This window comes from Podarcis gaigeae, assembly GCF_964106915.1.
Source record: "Podarcis gaigeae genome assembly, chromosome: 13".
Lineage (NCBI taxonomy): Eukaryota > Metazoa > Chordata > Lepidosauria > Squamata > Lacertidae > Podarcis > Podarcis gaigeae.
Window position 1 is genome coordinate 5,845,994 of NC_139689.1, and position 14,377 is coordinate 5,860,370.

General features: G+C 44.1%; 1 protein-coding gene across 2 annotated transcripts in view; it reads right to left on the minus strand.

The window, feature by feature from the left end:
• Positions 1-14,377, minus strand: part of LOC310828761 (chromosome-associated kinesin KIF4-like) — a 35,493-nt gene that overhangs the window by 19,771 nt on the left and 1,345 nt on the right. For both annotated transcript variants that reach the window (XM_083706544.1, XM_083706545.1), the window contains 11 exons: positions 12,745-12,881; positions 11,264-11,378; positions 9,763-9,953; positions 7,970-8,062; positions 6,763-6,929; positions 5,336-5,430; positions 4,419-4,538; positions 4,125-4,300; positions 3,881-3,942; positions 2,203-2,335; positions 255-313 (listed from right to left, as the gene is read on the minus strand). In XM_083706544.1, the coding sequence (XP_083562670.1) occupies positions 255-313; positions 2,203-2,335; positions 3,881-3,942; positions 4,125-4,300; positions 4,419-4,538; positions 5,336-5,430; positions 6,763-6,929; positions 7,970-8,062; positions 9,763-9,953; positions 11,264-11,378; positions 12,745-12,867 (1,334 nt within the window). In that variant the 5' untranslated portion in view covers positions 12,868-12,881. The remainder of the gene's footprint in view (positions 1-254; positions 314-2,202; positions 2,336-3,880; positions 3,943-4,124; positions 4,301-4,418; positions 4,539-5,335; positions 5,431-6,762; positions 6,930-7,969; positions 8,063-9,762; positions 9,954-11,263; positions 11,379-12,744; positions 12,882-14,377) is intronic.

Consider the following 14,377-nt stretch of genomic DNA (forward strand, 5'->3'; position numbering starts at 1 on the left):
TTACTCAGAGTCGGTGTTAGTTTTATGCCATGCAGATGCTTGATTGACTACACTCATCCTGCTCTAACTGACCTACACGTAGATTATTTATTCCTCCTACCTCATAATACAACACCTGTTTTTACTTTTGCTGCCCAAAAGTGCCCTTTCAAAGCAGCCCACCAATCTCCCTGTATTTTAGACGTAGCAAGCCCCATGAGCAATCAATCTGCATTTTGAACAGCTAAGAGTGTGCACAGAGAACAACTACTTACGCATCATGTTTCTGGAGCTCTTCCACCTTTGTGCTGATCTTTTCGTTCTGCTGCTCCGTCTGCAGAAAGTGGGAAGCAGATTGTGCATCATGGGATAAAGGTAAAGGGACCCCTGACAGTTAATTCCAGTCGTGAACGACTCTGGGGTTGCGACGCTCATCTCACTTTATTGGCCGAGGGAGCCGGGGTACAGCTACCGGGTCATGTGGCCAGCATGACTAAGCTGCTTCTGGTGAACCAGAGCAGCGCACGGAAACGCCGTTTACCTTCCCGCCGGAGCGGTACCTATTTATCTACTTGCACTTTGTGCTTTCGAACTGCTAGGTTGGCAGGAGCAGGGACCGAGCAACGGGAGCTCACCCTGTGGCGGGGATTCGAACCGAACTTCTGATCGGCAAGTCCTAGGCTCTCTGGTTTAACCCACAGCGCCACCCGCTTCCCTGCATCATGGGATAGTTTTGAATTAAACCAAAGGATGTGACTACAACTCCATTGTCCTCAACCACTAGCAAGGCTGGCAAGGCTTGATGGGAGTCGAGAAACTTCTGGAGGGCACCAGGTTGAAAACGGCTGGCTTAGGAGGTGGTGGCCAGGTGGCGTATTTGGCCCCAGGTGGTTGCCGTTCAGAGTTGGGCACAGTCAACTAAATCTATTATTTAGTTTGTTGCATTTGTATCCCATTTTTTTCTCTAAGGAGCTCAAGGTGGCATACGTGGTTCTGCCCTCATTTAATCCCCCAAAACGCCTCTGAGGTAGATTTGGCTGAGAGGCAGTGGCTGGCCCCCAAGGTCACCCACTGAACTTCATGGCTGAGTGAGGATTTGAACCTTGGTCTCCCAGGTCCTAGTCTGACACTCTAAGCCAGGCTTCCTCAAACTCGGCCTCCAGGTGTTTTTGGCCTACAACTCCCATGATCCCTAGCTAACAGGACCAGTGGTCAGGGATGATGGGAATTGTAGTCTCAAAACATCTGGAGGGCCGAGTTTGAGGAAGCCTGCTCCAACCACTACACCACAATGACTTAAGCAGTAATAAGTATGGGTCTAACTCTGAGTAGATCTCACGTTACAATATGTTCCAATGCGTACAGAAAGCGACCATTTTAGGCATGTGCAAATGGACCCGGAGACGGAAGAACGGGGGCCAGAAATGGGACCCCCACACAAAATGGTCATCACCTGTACAGTGGTACTTCGGCTTAAGTACTTAATTTGTTCCGGAGGTCAGTTCTTAACCTGAAACTGTTCTTAACCTGAAGCACCACTTTAGCTAATGGGGCCTCCTGCTGCCACCGGAGCACGATTTCTGTTCTCATCCTGAAGCAAAGTTCTTAACCCAAGGTACTACTTCTGGGCAGAGTCTGTAACCTGAAGCGTATGTAACCCGAGGTACCACTGTACAGTGGTGCCTCGCAAGACGAAATTAATCCGTTCCGTGAGGCTCTTCGTATAGCGGTTTTTTTCGTCTTGCGAAGCAAGCCCATTGACAGCTTAGCGGATTAGCGCTATTAGCGGCTTTTAGTGATCAGCTGTTAAGCGGCTTATCAGTGGATCAGCTGATAAGCGGCTTAGGAAAAGGGGGGGAGGGAAAAAACCCCGCAGGAACTCGCAAGACATTTTCGTTTTGCGAAGGAAGCCCATAAAGAAATTTGTTTTGCGAAGCGCCTCCAAAATGGAAAACCCTTTCGTCTAGCGGGTTTTCCATCTTGTGAGGCGTTCATCTTGCGGGGCACCACTGTACATAAAAACCAGCCAGGAATTTCAATAATTGCTCCCACCACTGCATTTAAAAAATACTAACTCCTAAACTCTTAAATGAAGTCACAAGACTGCATTTTTGGCAACAGAATAGCCCTCTTTCTGAACTCACTGATGGGGAGTCATGCCTATGCCACAAAACCATGTCACCGCCACCAGCCACCTGACCCCCCAAATATCTGAGGCCTTACCACAATAATTCTTTCCAGCATCTGGGCAAGCTGGCCTGCTGCTTCACTGAGGCCGCGGCTTAGTTTTTCATTTTCCTCCGCGAGGGAGTGATTTTTCTCCATCAGAGATTGCAGGTTTTCCGAGGGCTCACCTCTGGAAGTTTAAGCAGGAAGCATTTATTTATTTAACGGAATTCATATACCGCTCAGTTGTAATAAAGCCTCTAAGTGGTTTATTGGCCTGTCATCTGCCTGCATCCAGCACACTAAGGAAGTTTTATCTCATTCAAGAAGGGGGAAAAAGGAGCCCAGATTCCTGGAAGGGTGAGTTAAAAGTAAATCCAAGGAAGGACAAGGCTAGAAAAAGCATCTTAAATATGAGTTAAAGATTATTTCATGTCACAGAAGAACACACTAGAAGTTTTCTCCTCCGTTATTCTCAAAACTGTAGAATAACCCCCTTCCGGGCAGTGCATGAACAGGATTGCCATGGGGGTTCAAATACTGCCACCTTGCCACTCAGCAGAATATCTTCAGAGAGTGGGCTCTGCCCAGGCTTCAGACACACTTGGAAAGAATAATCTCTCGGCTTTCCATGCATTTCCTAATCAAAGCAGCGCAGCTGCAGGCATTTTCTATATTAACTGTTTGCTTAAAACTTTTCTATTCCTTCAGGCTTACGCAGAATATTAAGAAAAACACTTTCTGTAACCGTTAGCTTGTGATGTGCAATTTTAAATCTTTGTGTCGCTTTTATTGCATATATATAATGCTGTAAGTGGCTTTGAATTTTTTAATGAAATTGCAGTATAGATGTATTTTTCTATAGAAAACAAACAAAAGGCAATCCCCTTGTTCCCAGCCCCAAACTGGAAGGGAGCTGAGATTCTAGCCCCCAGATTTGCACTAGGACTTGAAAGCGTTTCTGGTGCCTCTAAATGGCACAATGAAGTCAGAGGAATGAAACACACACACCCTGCCTAATCCTACCTGCTCATATGGGCAGTATGTTAGACAAGTGTGCAAATTTGGGTTGGCTAATTAAGACAGTCCTTTTCATGTAGTTCTGTGGGTACAGCTTTCTATGAGAGGGAGGGAGCCTTGCATGGAAAATGGACCACTCAAACCACCTCAATAGGACAGCATTAAGTGCAGGTAAATAAAACTAAGAAGAAAAAGAAAAAAGTATGGGCCAACTTACAAGGAGCCACAGAAGAGGGAAGGCTTGCAGTGGCTCAGGAACAGCAGGTTTTCAGGCATGTTTTTAGAGAATGGGGTTTTGACAGAAAGCAAGATGCAAAGCAGGGTTGAAGCAAGAGGAAGAATAAGAGGAGCTTCAGAAAGATAAGAAAAAGCAGCAGCATTTGTATCCAGAATTCTGTTAATTAGATTTGTATGCTTAAGAAGGAGTGACACATTCTGCAGTCAAAAAATTCAAAGTCAAGCAGCATTTGGATGTTTAGTCTTGGCAACGTATTAACTTTCAATGCTCTCTTAAATAGGGCAGCGGTTTTCCAAGTGCATCTCATCAATTCATGCCTTGAGGCCGGACAAAGCTTTGCCAATTATGTTTGCGGAGATCTCTGCACCAGTGCCTTCATTGGTCAGGTCTGCAGTAATGAACGTTTATGAAAAAGTACAGGCTGCCTTTAGCACTGAAGAGTGAGTGTCACATGTGTTGTTGGCCAGCAGTCCTCACCCAATAGTCACAGGAAGGGTCCCTCCATGAGCCTGCAGCAGTAAGACCTGCAACTGTTGAACCTGAAGGAGAGAAAATTGCTACTTTTAACTGTTTCTTCGCCATCAGCCTGTGGTTCTGTGGCAGCTCTTTCAAGTAAGCATCAACACTGGCCTGCATCTTCGGCTCACAACCCCACCACCACCCACATCTCTGCAGCCAACTCCTCTGCCGCCCCTCCAAATCTAGGAGCCCACAGACACACCTGCAGCTTTAGCCGGCCGATCTCTGCTGCCTGAGGGTCAATATTCACTACCGGCTTGTTCTTAATTTTTCTGGCCCTGTCAGCATATCGAAGGGTATTCAAAGTCTCCTCGAGGTTCGAATCTGCTGGGCTGACACAGGCCACCATCAAGGTGTGGCTATTGCCTCCCAAGGAATCTGAAGGGAGAAAAATAGGACGACTGTTTAGGTAAAAAACAACAACAACCCACCACTTTTGGGAGATGAAAGGAGGTTTCCAGAGGCACAAGATGGACTTTTTGGCTCCCACTCTTACCTTGCAAAAGGCGTGTTAACTTAGAGTCCCTATAAGGGACAAAATTGCCCTTTTTGCTTTCCTCTCCAAGAGCACTGATGACATTCCCCAGGCAGAGGAGTCCTTTGTTGATGTTGATCCCTAAACATGCAAACACGCAAAAGGGGGAAGAGATGGAGAGCCGAGATCAACACTTTTAGAATTGCAGAATTCGAAGGAACCGTTCCGGAACCATATTGTCAAGCTTATTTACTGTCAAATACTGGACACTGAAAACCCAAAATTAGGGATAATTTTCCGAATTGAGCAATCCTAGACCATATAGCTCCTTTATCTGAATGGACAGCATTAGGATCAAAATATATTAAAACCCAGGATTCTCTTGAATCAATCTTGTCAGTTAGAAAGTTATGGAACATAATGGCTAATAAAAAATTATTTGACCAATTCTTCCACGTTAAACTGACTCTGTGTGGAAATCCTACTCTAACAACCATGGAAAAATGGTTGTATGGGGCAATTGTATGGATGTGGGTATACTGACTCTAAACCAATTAATAGAGGATGACAAATTTTATGCATATGCTATATTTTTGTTCACAGATTTACCCAGCTGGATAAATGTGTATTTACCATTATTGACGACTAATTAGAGTTTTCATCTTGCTTTAAATGTATTGTTTTTGTGTTCTTAGCTGTTTTTAATTATCTTATGTGTAAATTGCCTTGAGATGGTAGCTTAGAGAGTGAAGAAGAAGTAGTGGAGGGCCATATAAACCATTGATCTTAAATTAGGCAGGCCTGAACAGCTATTTCTAAAAACAAGGTGTATTCCCCTTTGAAGCAAGGATTTCTAACACAAAACAGATTACAATCCTTAAAAACTCTACTACCATGGGGACAAACTTAACATGCCATCAGGAATTTTTACCACTCACCTTCCCGAAGTCGATCACCTTCTGCTTTGGTCTTCTTTTGCCTTTCTGAACCAGCAAGGTCTACGAGGTGCAGCTTGGAACAAAAACTGGTGTTCCTAAGCCAGAAGTAGGAGCATTTCACTCACACAGCAATGAACAGAAAACCCTGAGGCTGTAACAAGAATCCAGCTTTCCCCAACCTGCTGCCCTCCAGATGTTTTGGGCTAAAGCTTCCATCAGCCCCAGCCAGCACAGCTGCTGCAGTACAAAGCATGTGGTAGGCACTAGGTTGGGGAATCAAAGAATAATAAAACTGTAGAGTCAGAATAAAATAATAATAATAATAATAATAATAATAATAATAATAATTTATTATTTATACCCTGCCCATCTGGCTGGGCCTCCCCAGCCACTCTGGGCGGCTTCCATAAAAACAAAAAATACAGTAAAATATCACACGTTAAAAACTTCCCTGAACAGGGCTGCCTTAAGATGTCTTCTGAATGTCAGGTAGTTGTTTATCGCTTTGACATCTGCTGGAAGGGCGTTCCACAGGGCGGGCGCCACTACCGAGAAGGCCCTCTGCCTGGTTCCCTGTAGCTTTGCTTCTCGCAATGAGGGAACCGCCAGAAGGCCCTCGGCGCTGGAACTCAGCGTCCGGGCAGAATGATGGGGGTGGAGACGCTCCTTCAGGTATACTGGACCGAGGCCGTTTAGGGCTTTGAAGGGCAGCACCAACACTTTGAATTGTGCTCGGAAACGTACTGGACCCGAGTCTAGTCCAACCACCTTGCAACGCAGGAATCTCAGCTAGCTCACACATGACAGATCACCATGCAACCTCTGCTTAAAAACTTCCAAGGAAGGAGAGTCCACCACCTCTAGTAAGAGTCTGTTCCACTGTCAAACAGCTCTTACTGTCAGAAAGTTCTTCCTAATGTTTAGTCTGAATCTCCTTTCTTGTAATCTGAAGCCATTGCTTCGGGTTTTATCCCCCAGGAAGAGAAAACAAGTTTGCTCTATCCTCCCGTGACATTGGCACCATTTCGAATACGCCAAGAGCTCTCCTTAATCTGTTATCAACTTCCACTTTTTCTGCCCTCATTATCTTGAAGCAAGGCACCCTCCCTTAAGCACAGTATCAAGGTGCTAAAACACACACTCACGGGCAGCAAAACCCAAACCTTCCTTCAATGGACCTTGCTTTTAAGAGAACAGGCAGATGTAGGCTTTATATACAGCTTTTATTCAGCATAGTTTAGCGACAAAGGAAACGTTTCTGCATCCCTTCGTCTCCGGATAAACAACCGCATAGCAAAAGCAATATACAACGGAGGTTTCCCAGCGAGAGCTGGAAGTAAACAGGCACGTGATACACAAACGTCATGCCTGTACCCTTTTAAGGTGGAATGGAACTATATCCTAACAGTCTGAACACTTTTGCTTACGTGTCACTCTTGCTTTTCTGTTCAATGGTCATGGTGAAGATGGCGTGAGAGCGTGATGACTGGGTGTTCATGGCCGTGGCAGCCACCGTTCGGGAGTTGTTCCCCTGCTCCAGGCACAGGGTGGTCTCTTGAGCAGAATGCACCACGTGCTCAGTGAGCCCCACAATCTGTATCAAGAGAGAAAATGGGGAGGAAATGTTTTTTTTCTGCCTCCCTTCGCTTCATCAACAGCACCTTTCTTTAAAAATCCTACCAAGCTTTCGTTACAAGTGTTTTCTGTGTCCAGACGTAATCAGGACCATCTGGGGAAATCAGAGCACTGCTAGTCTGTGTTCAAGCTCCCAGAAGCTATGCTTCACTCTAGCCATCCTCCTGGATAAAGGAGTCTGTTATGGGAATGCATAGGCTAAATTATCTGTTTGGCATGCCCGGCCATGTAGGGAGCAGGAGGACAGATCCCTAGAATCAGAGTTGTAAGAGACCACAAGGGCCATCGAGTCCAACCCCCTGCCAAGCAGGAACACCATCAGAGCACTCCTGACATATGGTTGTCAAGCCTCTGCTTAAAGACCTCCAAAGAAGGAGACTCCACCACACTCCTTGGCAGCAAATTCCACTGTCCAACAGCTCTTACTGTCAGGAAGTTCTTCCTAATGTTTAGGTGGAATCTTCTTTCTTGTAGTTTGGATCCATTGCTCCGTGTCCGCTTCTCTGGAGCAGCAGAAAACAACCTTTCTCCCTCCTCTATGTGACGTCCCTTCTCTTTGGGAAAAAGAGCAAGGCCTGACTTGAAAAGGAAGGTTCAATCTCCTGCATCTCCAGATAGGACTGGAAAGGCCCTGTTTGAGGCCCTGACTAGTAAGTGTGCAGGTGATTCCCCACTGCGTGCAAACATGAAATCACATAAAATGGGGAGCGCCCTTGCTCAGGAGGAGACCCTCCACAGAGCCCGAAGACGACCTCTTCAGGCTCTGGAGAGGGTCTCCTCAGGAGCCAGAGGGTTGTTGAGGCTGCTTAGCTGACACACGGTAAAGCTAAAAGTTAAATTGAATGGTTATTTCAATCAGATTTCTCCCCCTCTCCAACAAAAAAGCTTTTACGTATCTGCCACAGAGCAAGGCAGGATCTATTTGACACTACCAGCCTTGCCTCTATGACATGCTGTACCCTGTTCTATAAAAATAACAAATCCTGGCAGGGACTCCACCTTTATGCCTTCCTTGGGGTCTTCACGGATGCTGATTTGAGCTGTCCGCTCTTTGGCTGGTGCCAAGAGGTCCAGGATGTCTTCATTATAGATCTGAGGAAGAGAAGGTAGCAGATTGGAAGAGAGGTTTGACATATCTGAAAAGCCAAACACAATAGAATTGCCACAACGTTTGTGTTCCTGCCCTACACCCCTCGGAAGTCACAGCTTTGCAAGGGAACCGGAAATGGGAGTGTTAAGCTCCACTACAATCTATAGCGAGGAGAAACTTCAATGGTTCAGCACAGCAACCCGAGCCAGTTTATGGAGCCACAAGCACATTTTCAGCAACACAGTATGCTGAAACAGAGAAAAAATTAACCTTTCTTTTAAAAGGCCATCCAAAGGTAGGGTTGGCACACCAATCAACTGACACTTAAACATCTGATACTACTTTAAGTCATAGAGGATAATGGGCTTTGCCCTGCCAGATTTAAAGTTATATTATGAAGCTTCGTGTCTTTGCTGGGTGAAAGAATGGATAAAGTTAGAAAACACAGAATTGTTGGATTTAGAAGGTTATGATAATAGATTCGGTTGGCACGCGTATTTATGGTGTGAAAAGAATAGAGTGCATAAAGGTTTTGAAAACCACATCTTTAGAGGATCGTTGATTGAAGTCTGGAATAGGTATAAAAATTTATTAGAGTTTAAAACTCCATATTGGCTATCACCATTGGAGATAATGAGTGTGAAAAAGATCAATATGACAGGGAGATGGATTACATATGAGAATTTGATAATCAAAGAAGGTAATAAATGGAAATTGAAACCATATGAAGAAGTTAAAGAAAATGTGAATGATTGGTTGCACTATTTTCAGTTGAATGCAATGTTCAAAAAAGAGATGTCAGAAAGAGGTTCTCAGGAAAAGAAATCTAGGTTTCATCAAGAAATCTTCAATAGTGATGTTAAAATTTTATCAAAAATGTATAAATTATTACTTGAGTGGCATACAAAGGATGAAGAAGTAAAATCAGTTATGATTCAGTGGGCCAAAGATTTTGGTTATAATATACAATTTGATGAGTGGATAAAATTGTGGAAAGAAGGAATGAAATTCACTGCATGCACTACAATAAAAGAAAATGTTATGAAAATGATGTATAGATGGTATGTAACACCAGTGAAACTTGGTAAGATGTATAAAGTCAGTAATAAATGTTGGAAATGTCAGGAAAAAGAAAGAACATTTTATCACATGTGGTGGGAGTGTAAGAAAGTAAAAGGTTTCTGGGAAATGATTTATAATGAGATGAAGAAAATGCTGAAATATACTTTTGTTAAGAAAACAGAAGCATTTTTATTAGGAATATTAGGGAATGAAATTAAAAAGAAGGATGTGAAGTTATTTAGGTATGCAGTGACAGCAGCTAGAATTTTGATGGCCCAGAAATAGAAACAGGAAGAAATGCTGTTTGATTTTGATGGCCCAGAAATGGAAACAGGAAGAAATGCTGAAATCAATGGATTTAACAGTTCAAACTACTTTGCTTTAGTAATTCGCAGATATCAAGCCTGCTGATGATTAAACGATTGTCTTTTGTTGTTTTCAATAAAGCTAATGCTTTAGAAAATGCTTGTCCAGTCACATCTTTGCCCATCCCTGCCCAGAGGCATTTGATCCCAACCTCAACAAAATTCTTTTGGCCCTGAGGGCTTGGATTTCAAGGTTAGGGAGAAGCAGATTTTTGGCCCTACACTGCAACTGCACTTAAAACTACAAAAATATTGACAGCATAGATGGCTTTTACCTCCAAATAAGAGACTTTCAGGAAGAACTGCCACCCTGTCCTCTCTTTCATTTCTTGGAAGAGAAGCTTTATTGCCCGAGGAATGATTCCAACAGTGGGATCGTTCTCTTTGTCGGCTGTGTAGGCACCTCCCATGGAGTATGTTTTTCCGGATCCCGTCTGGCCATAGGCTAAAACCGTGGCATTATATCCTGTGGAATTAAGAATGCAAAAAGAAGTGAGGGTCATTTCCAGGACGACAACTGCCCCTTAATAGTATTTCATATGTTTACAACAGCAAGGACAAGAATCAGACTGGAGCAAGTTAAATATATCTCAATCCCTAGGCAGCCCAATCAGCCTGCATCAGGGTGGATGAAAATCAATGATATAAATAAATAAATAAATAAATAAATCAGCTTGTTTTATTTAAATCGAATTTTTAAAATAAAATGCTTTTGGAGGGGGGGGGGGAATTCTTAAGAGTTTTTTCTATTTACGTTACATTATAGTCCAAAGGCTATTCATCAGGAAATAAGGGTTTGTTTTAAGTTTTTCATGTTTGCTAAAACTCAGTCTGTTTAAAAACAACAACAAAACGTTTAACCACATCAGTTAAACATGGATACATATGCTATAATGTTATTACTTCAGTTAAATAAATTTAAATTGTTATTAAGGAAGTAATTTTTTCCCTTCCAATAAAGTACAGCAGAAAAGTTGTCTAAATATAAAGTTAACTTATTAAACCTCAGAATAATTTCTTAATTATCTATGTATTTCTAATAGTATAACCAAACCAGTAATTTTTGATATAACTATAAAAACTACTCCGAAAATTCATTATTACAAAAACAAAAGCCTTCCTCTGGTTGTAAATATTAAGATGATACCAGCAAGAATGAGCTTTTCTGTAAAACAATGATTTAAATCAAGTCTTACTGACTAGCGATTTAAACCTGCATATTACTGAAACTCTAGTACCAGCTCATTTTTCATCTGCTGCTCAGCTAATTTACGATTTTATGATCTTTCTTACAACTTGTAGGGAAGAAAGTCTATTTATTTTTCATACTGTTACACACTTACACAAAAAACTAAATTGTGATCTTCACGGGTCCCAGGGGCTGAAGGCGAATGGAGAGGTCTCATTGCAGATACTAAGTAGGTTTGGCTCAGTGCCTGGATGGGATCCTGACTAAGAACAACCTATGGGGTGCTACCTCAAGTTGGGCATGTGAGGCTTGGCTGATGTGGGCAAATTAGGCTTGTGGGACAGAAATCCACCCCCACCCCCCGAATTTAAGCTTGCAGTGACGGCAGTCTCACATGCTCCACGCAATACATTCCAGTAAAGCAAGATGCCACTTCCAAGTATCAAGTTACTGTCCAGCCAGCATGGCATGCAGGACCTTTTAAAACAGAGCAAGCTTTTTGTGGCCGAAGACTTAGCCACCACCTTTCCTCCAGGGCACTTCCTGCTGAAGATGTTCCCAACATGTTCCACCTCAACAGCTCTCACCTTTGAAGATGCCCATTAAAAGGGGAGAAATACAGGCGTTGAACACCTCCTCTTGCTCAGTGGATGGGTCGAAGACATAATCATACGTGAATGCTTTGTCATTACCTAGAACCACCTGTGAGGAAGGAAGAGAAGTAATGAGGGCTATGGTTTTGCCTCTTAGCAAAATCAGCTCTTGAGGGTTTGAGAACTGGTCCCATTTATAGCGGAGTGAATCTCCTCCTGTCTCTCCAAGGCTAGCTATACAAGAGGCATTCATTAAAATTTCCCCTGACATACTTCCCATGGACTAAGAGAAACGAAACTGGGCCTTAGTCCTTCTGTACATAGCTACCAGCAAGAGTCAAACACTTCTCCCATCGCTTTATGCAGCTGTGGAGACCTCCTCTGTAGAGGTTAGCAGGTTCCATCAGAAGCTACAACTTGACCTAAGAAATCAGCATTTCATCATGGAAGTCTGATGGTGTGAGGTCGGGAGAATAAGGGGGGTGAGGAAGGATTTCATAGCCACAGGACCGTGCGTCTGTCTGAGCAACATGCGAGTTATGAACCGGGACATTATCCTGCGGGAGGCAGACACCTTTGGTCAGCATACGCCTCTCAATTTTGATGGCCTTCTGCAATTTTTGCAGCAGTGAAGCATCGTATGTCCTGGTAATTGTGGTACACTTTGCCAGGAAATCCATCATCACTCCACTGTGGTCCCAAAAGACCATGAGCATGACCTTGCCTGCTGACGGTTGGAAACGTGCCTTCTTTGGAGGTGGTGAGGCGGAGTGCTTCCATTGTTTGGACTGGGATTTAGTTTTTGGGTCATAATGATGGATCCATGTTTCGTCCTGAGTAATTAGTCTGGTGAAGAAGTGATCATGGTTTTCATGACACGACCAAAAGAGCCAGTGAGCATGTGACTCATTCCTGTTTCTGGAAAGGCGTCAGCAGCCGGGGAACCCACCGTGCGGACTCCTTTCCCATGTGCAAATGATCATGGATTAATTTTTTTCTACAGAGCCCACACTGATCTTGACATCTGCAGCTAGTTGGCAAATGGTTATGCGGCTATCCTCCAAAATGGCGGCCTCCACTTGTTGGATGGTGTCTTCATTAATGGCAGACTGCGGTTGCCCAGGAATGGGACCCATTCCAGCGAAGTCCGACCACACTTGAACTGGCGATGCCAGTGCTTGACTACTTCAATGGGGCATCCTCCCCATAAGTCCCTTTCATCTCATCAAATGTCTCTCGTGGTGCGTGCCCTTTCAAGTAAAGGAACCTGATGACTGCTCTGCATTCAACTGGTTCCATTATCAGACGCTACTCCACATTAGCACCAGTAACAGAGAAACTGTTAGGAGTTCAGAGTGTGCAATTCCATCCTCCTACGGAAGTGGGTCAGGGGAAATCTTTAATGAACAACCTTCACATCATTTTAGAGCAGATGAAACACAACACACACAGAAACTCTCCAAATCTTTCCTCACCTGCTGTTCTCCAGGGACAAAAGACAAACACATCTGACATCCCTCGGCAAGTTCCTTAGGAACAAGGGGACGGCACCTTAGTGCCACCCGCACAGGGATGACCCGGGCATCTTCCCTTGACATTTTATGTTATCTTCCTAAAAGAAATTAGAAAGTTAAAAAGCATTAGCTCACTGGGAAATACCACCAGTTTTGATTTGCGGCAAACTGCTTCTGAACCTAATGTAATATATTATTTTAACTTAGGGTTAATCATTTAAAGTCCACTTATATATGAAACTTCTCAAAATATTTACAGTAAGGATGAAATCTCTAACGCATACATTTAAACACAATGCTCACACATATAGACAATAGAAATGCAAAAAGCGGGGGGGGGGGGGGCGCACACACCAAAATACTCAAATAAAATATTGAGTAGTACAACCAATACAACCCTGGTTCAAGAAGTCTCCACTCATGCATGAAAAGTTTTTGGGGACCTGTTATAGAATAACTGAATGGCAGTAGAGTAGTACCTCGGTTTAAGAATGATTTGGTTTACAAAGTCCCCAAAACCAGAAATAGCGTCTTGGTTTGAGAACTTTACGTCGCTCCAAGAACAGAATCTGAATGGTGGAAGGGCACCAGCGGCGGGAGGCCTCATTAGAGAAAGCATGCCATGGTTTAAGAATAGTTTCGATTCAATAATGGACTTCCGGAACAGATTAAGTTCGTAAACCAAGGTTTCACTGTAGTATAATACCAATAATTTATTATTTATACCCTGCCCATCTGGCTGGGTTTCCCCAGCCACTCTGGGCGGCTTGCAACAAAATATTAAAATACAGTAATGCATCAAATATTAAAAGCTTCCCTAAACAGGGCTGCCTTCAGATGTCTTCTAAAAGTCAGATAGTTGTTTAATTCTTTGACATCTGATGGGAGGGGTGTTCCACAGAGCGGGTGCCACCACCGAGAAGGCCCTCTGCCTGGTTCCCTGTAACTTCCCTTCTCGCAGTGAGGGAACCGCCAGAAGGCCCTCGGAGCTGGACCTCAGTGTCCGGGCTGAACAATGGTAGGTTTGGAAGGGACCCCCGAGGGTCATCTAGCCCAACCCCTGCAATGCAGGAATCTCAACTAAAGCATCCACAGCAGGTGGACATCCAAACTCTGCTTAAAAGAAGGAGAGTCAGTAGAAGTGCTCAACTCCAACCACCCCCCCCCCATACACAACCCAGCCTTGAAGCTCACTTAGAGGACATGACAGGGGGAGGGGAGCAGGACAGCTGCCAAAGCCTCCCTCGCAGGGTTGTTGTGCCACAGAAGTGCCCAACCCCCACTCGCTTAGTGCGAAGCTGGGGGGCGAGGAGAAGTGGGGAGGGGTCTTCTCTCTCTTTGGGTATCACTCGTAGCCGAGCAAGATTGTCTTCCATAAACACGGTTTTAACAATGAATCCATAAGTGAATGCGGAGGCAAATTCTGGATCCACACATCCTTCCACATTGGTTTCCGGGTTGGAGTCGATCACGGTGAGAGTTTGCCACGCATGCCTTCCTCTTGGCACATTTCTCCCTTGCGTCCTGAGTTCGAGTGTCTTCAAAGCCCAGGACACCTTTGGTAAAGGCTGTTCTCCAATTGGAGCGCTCGCAG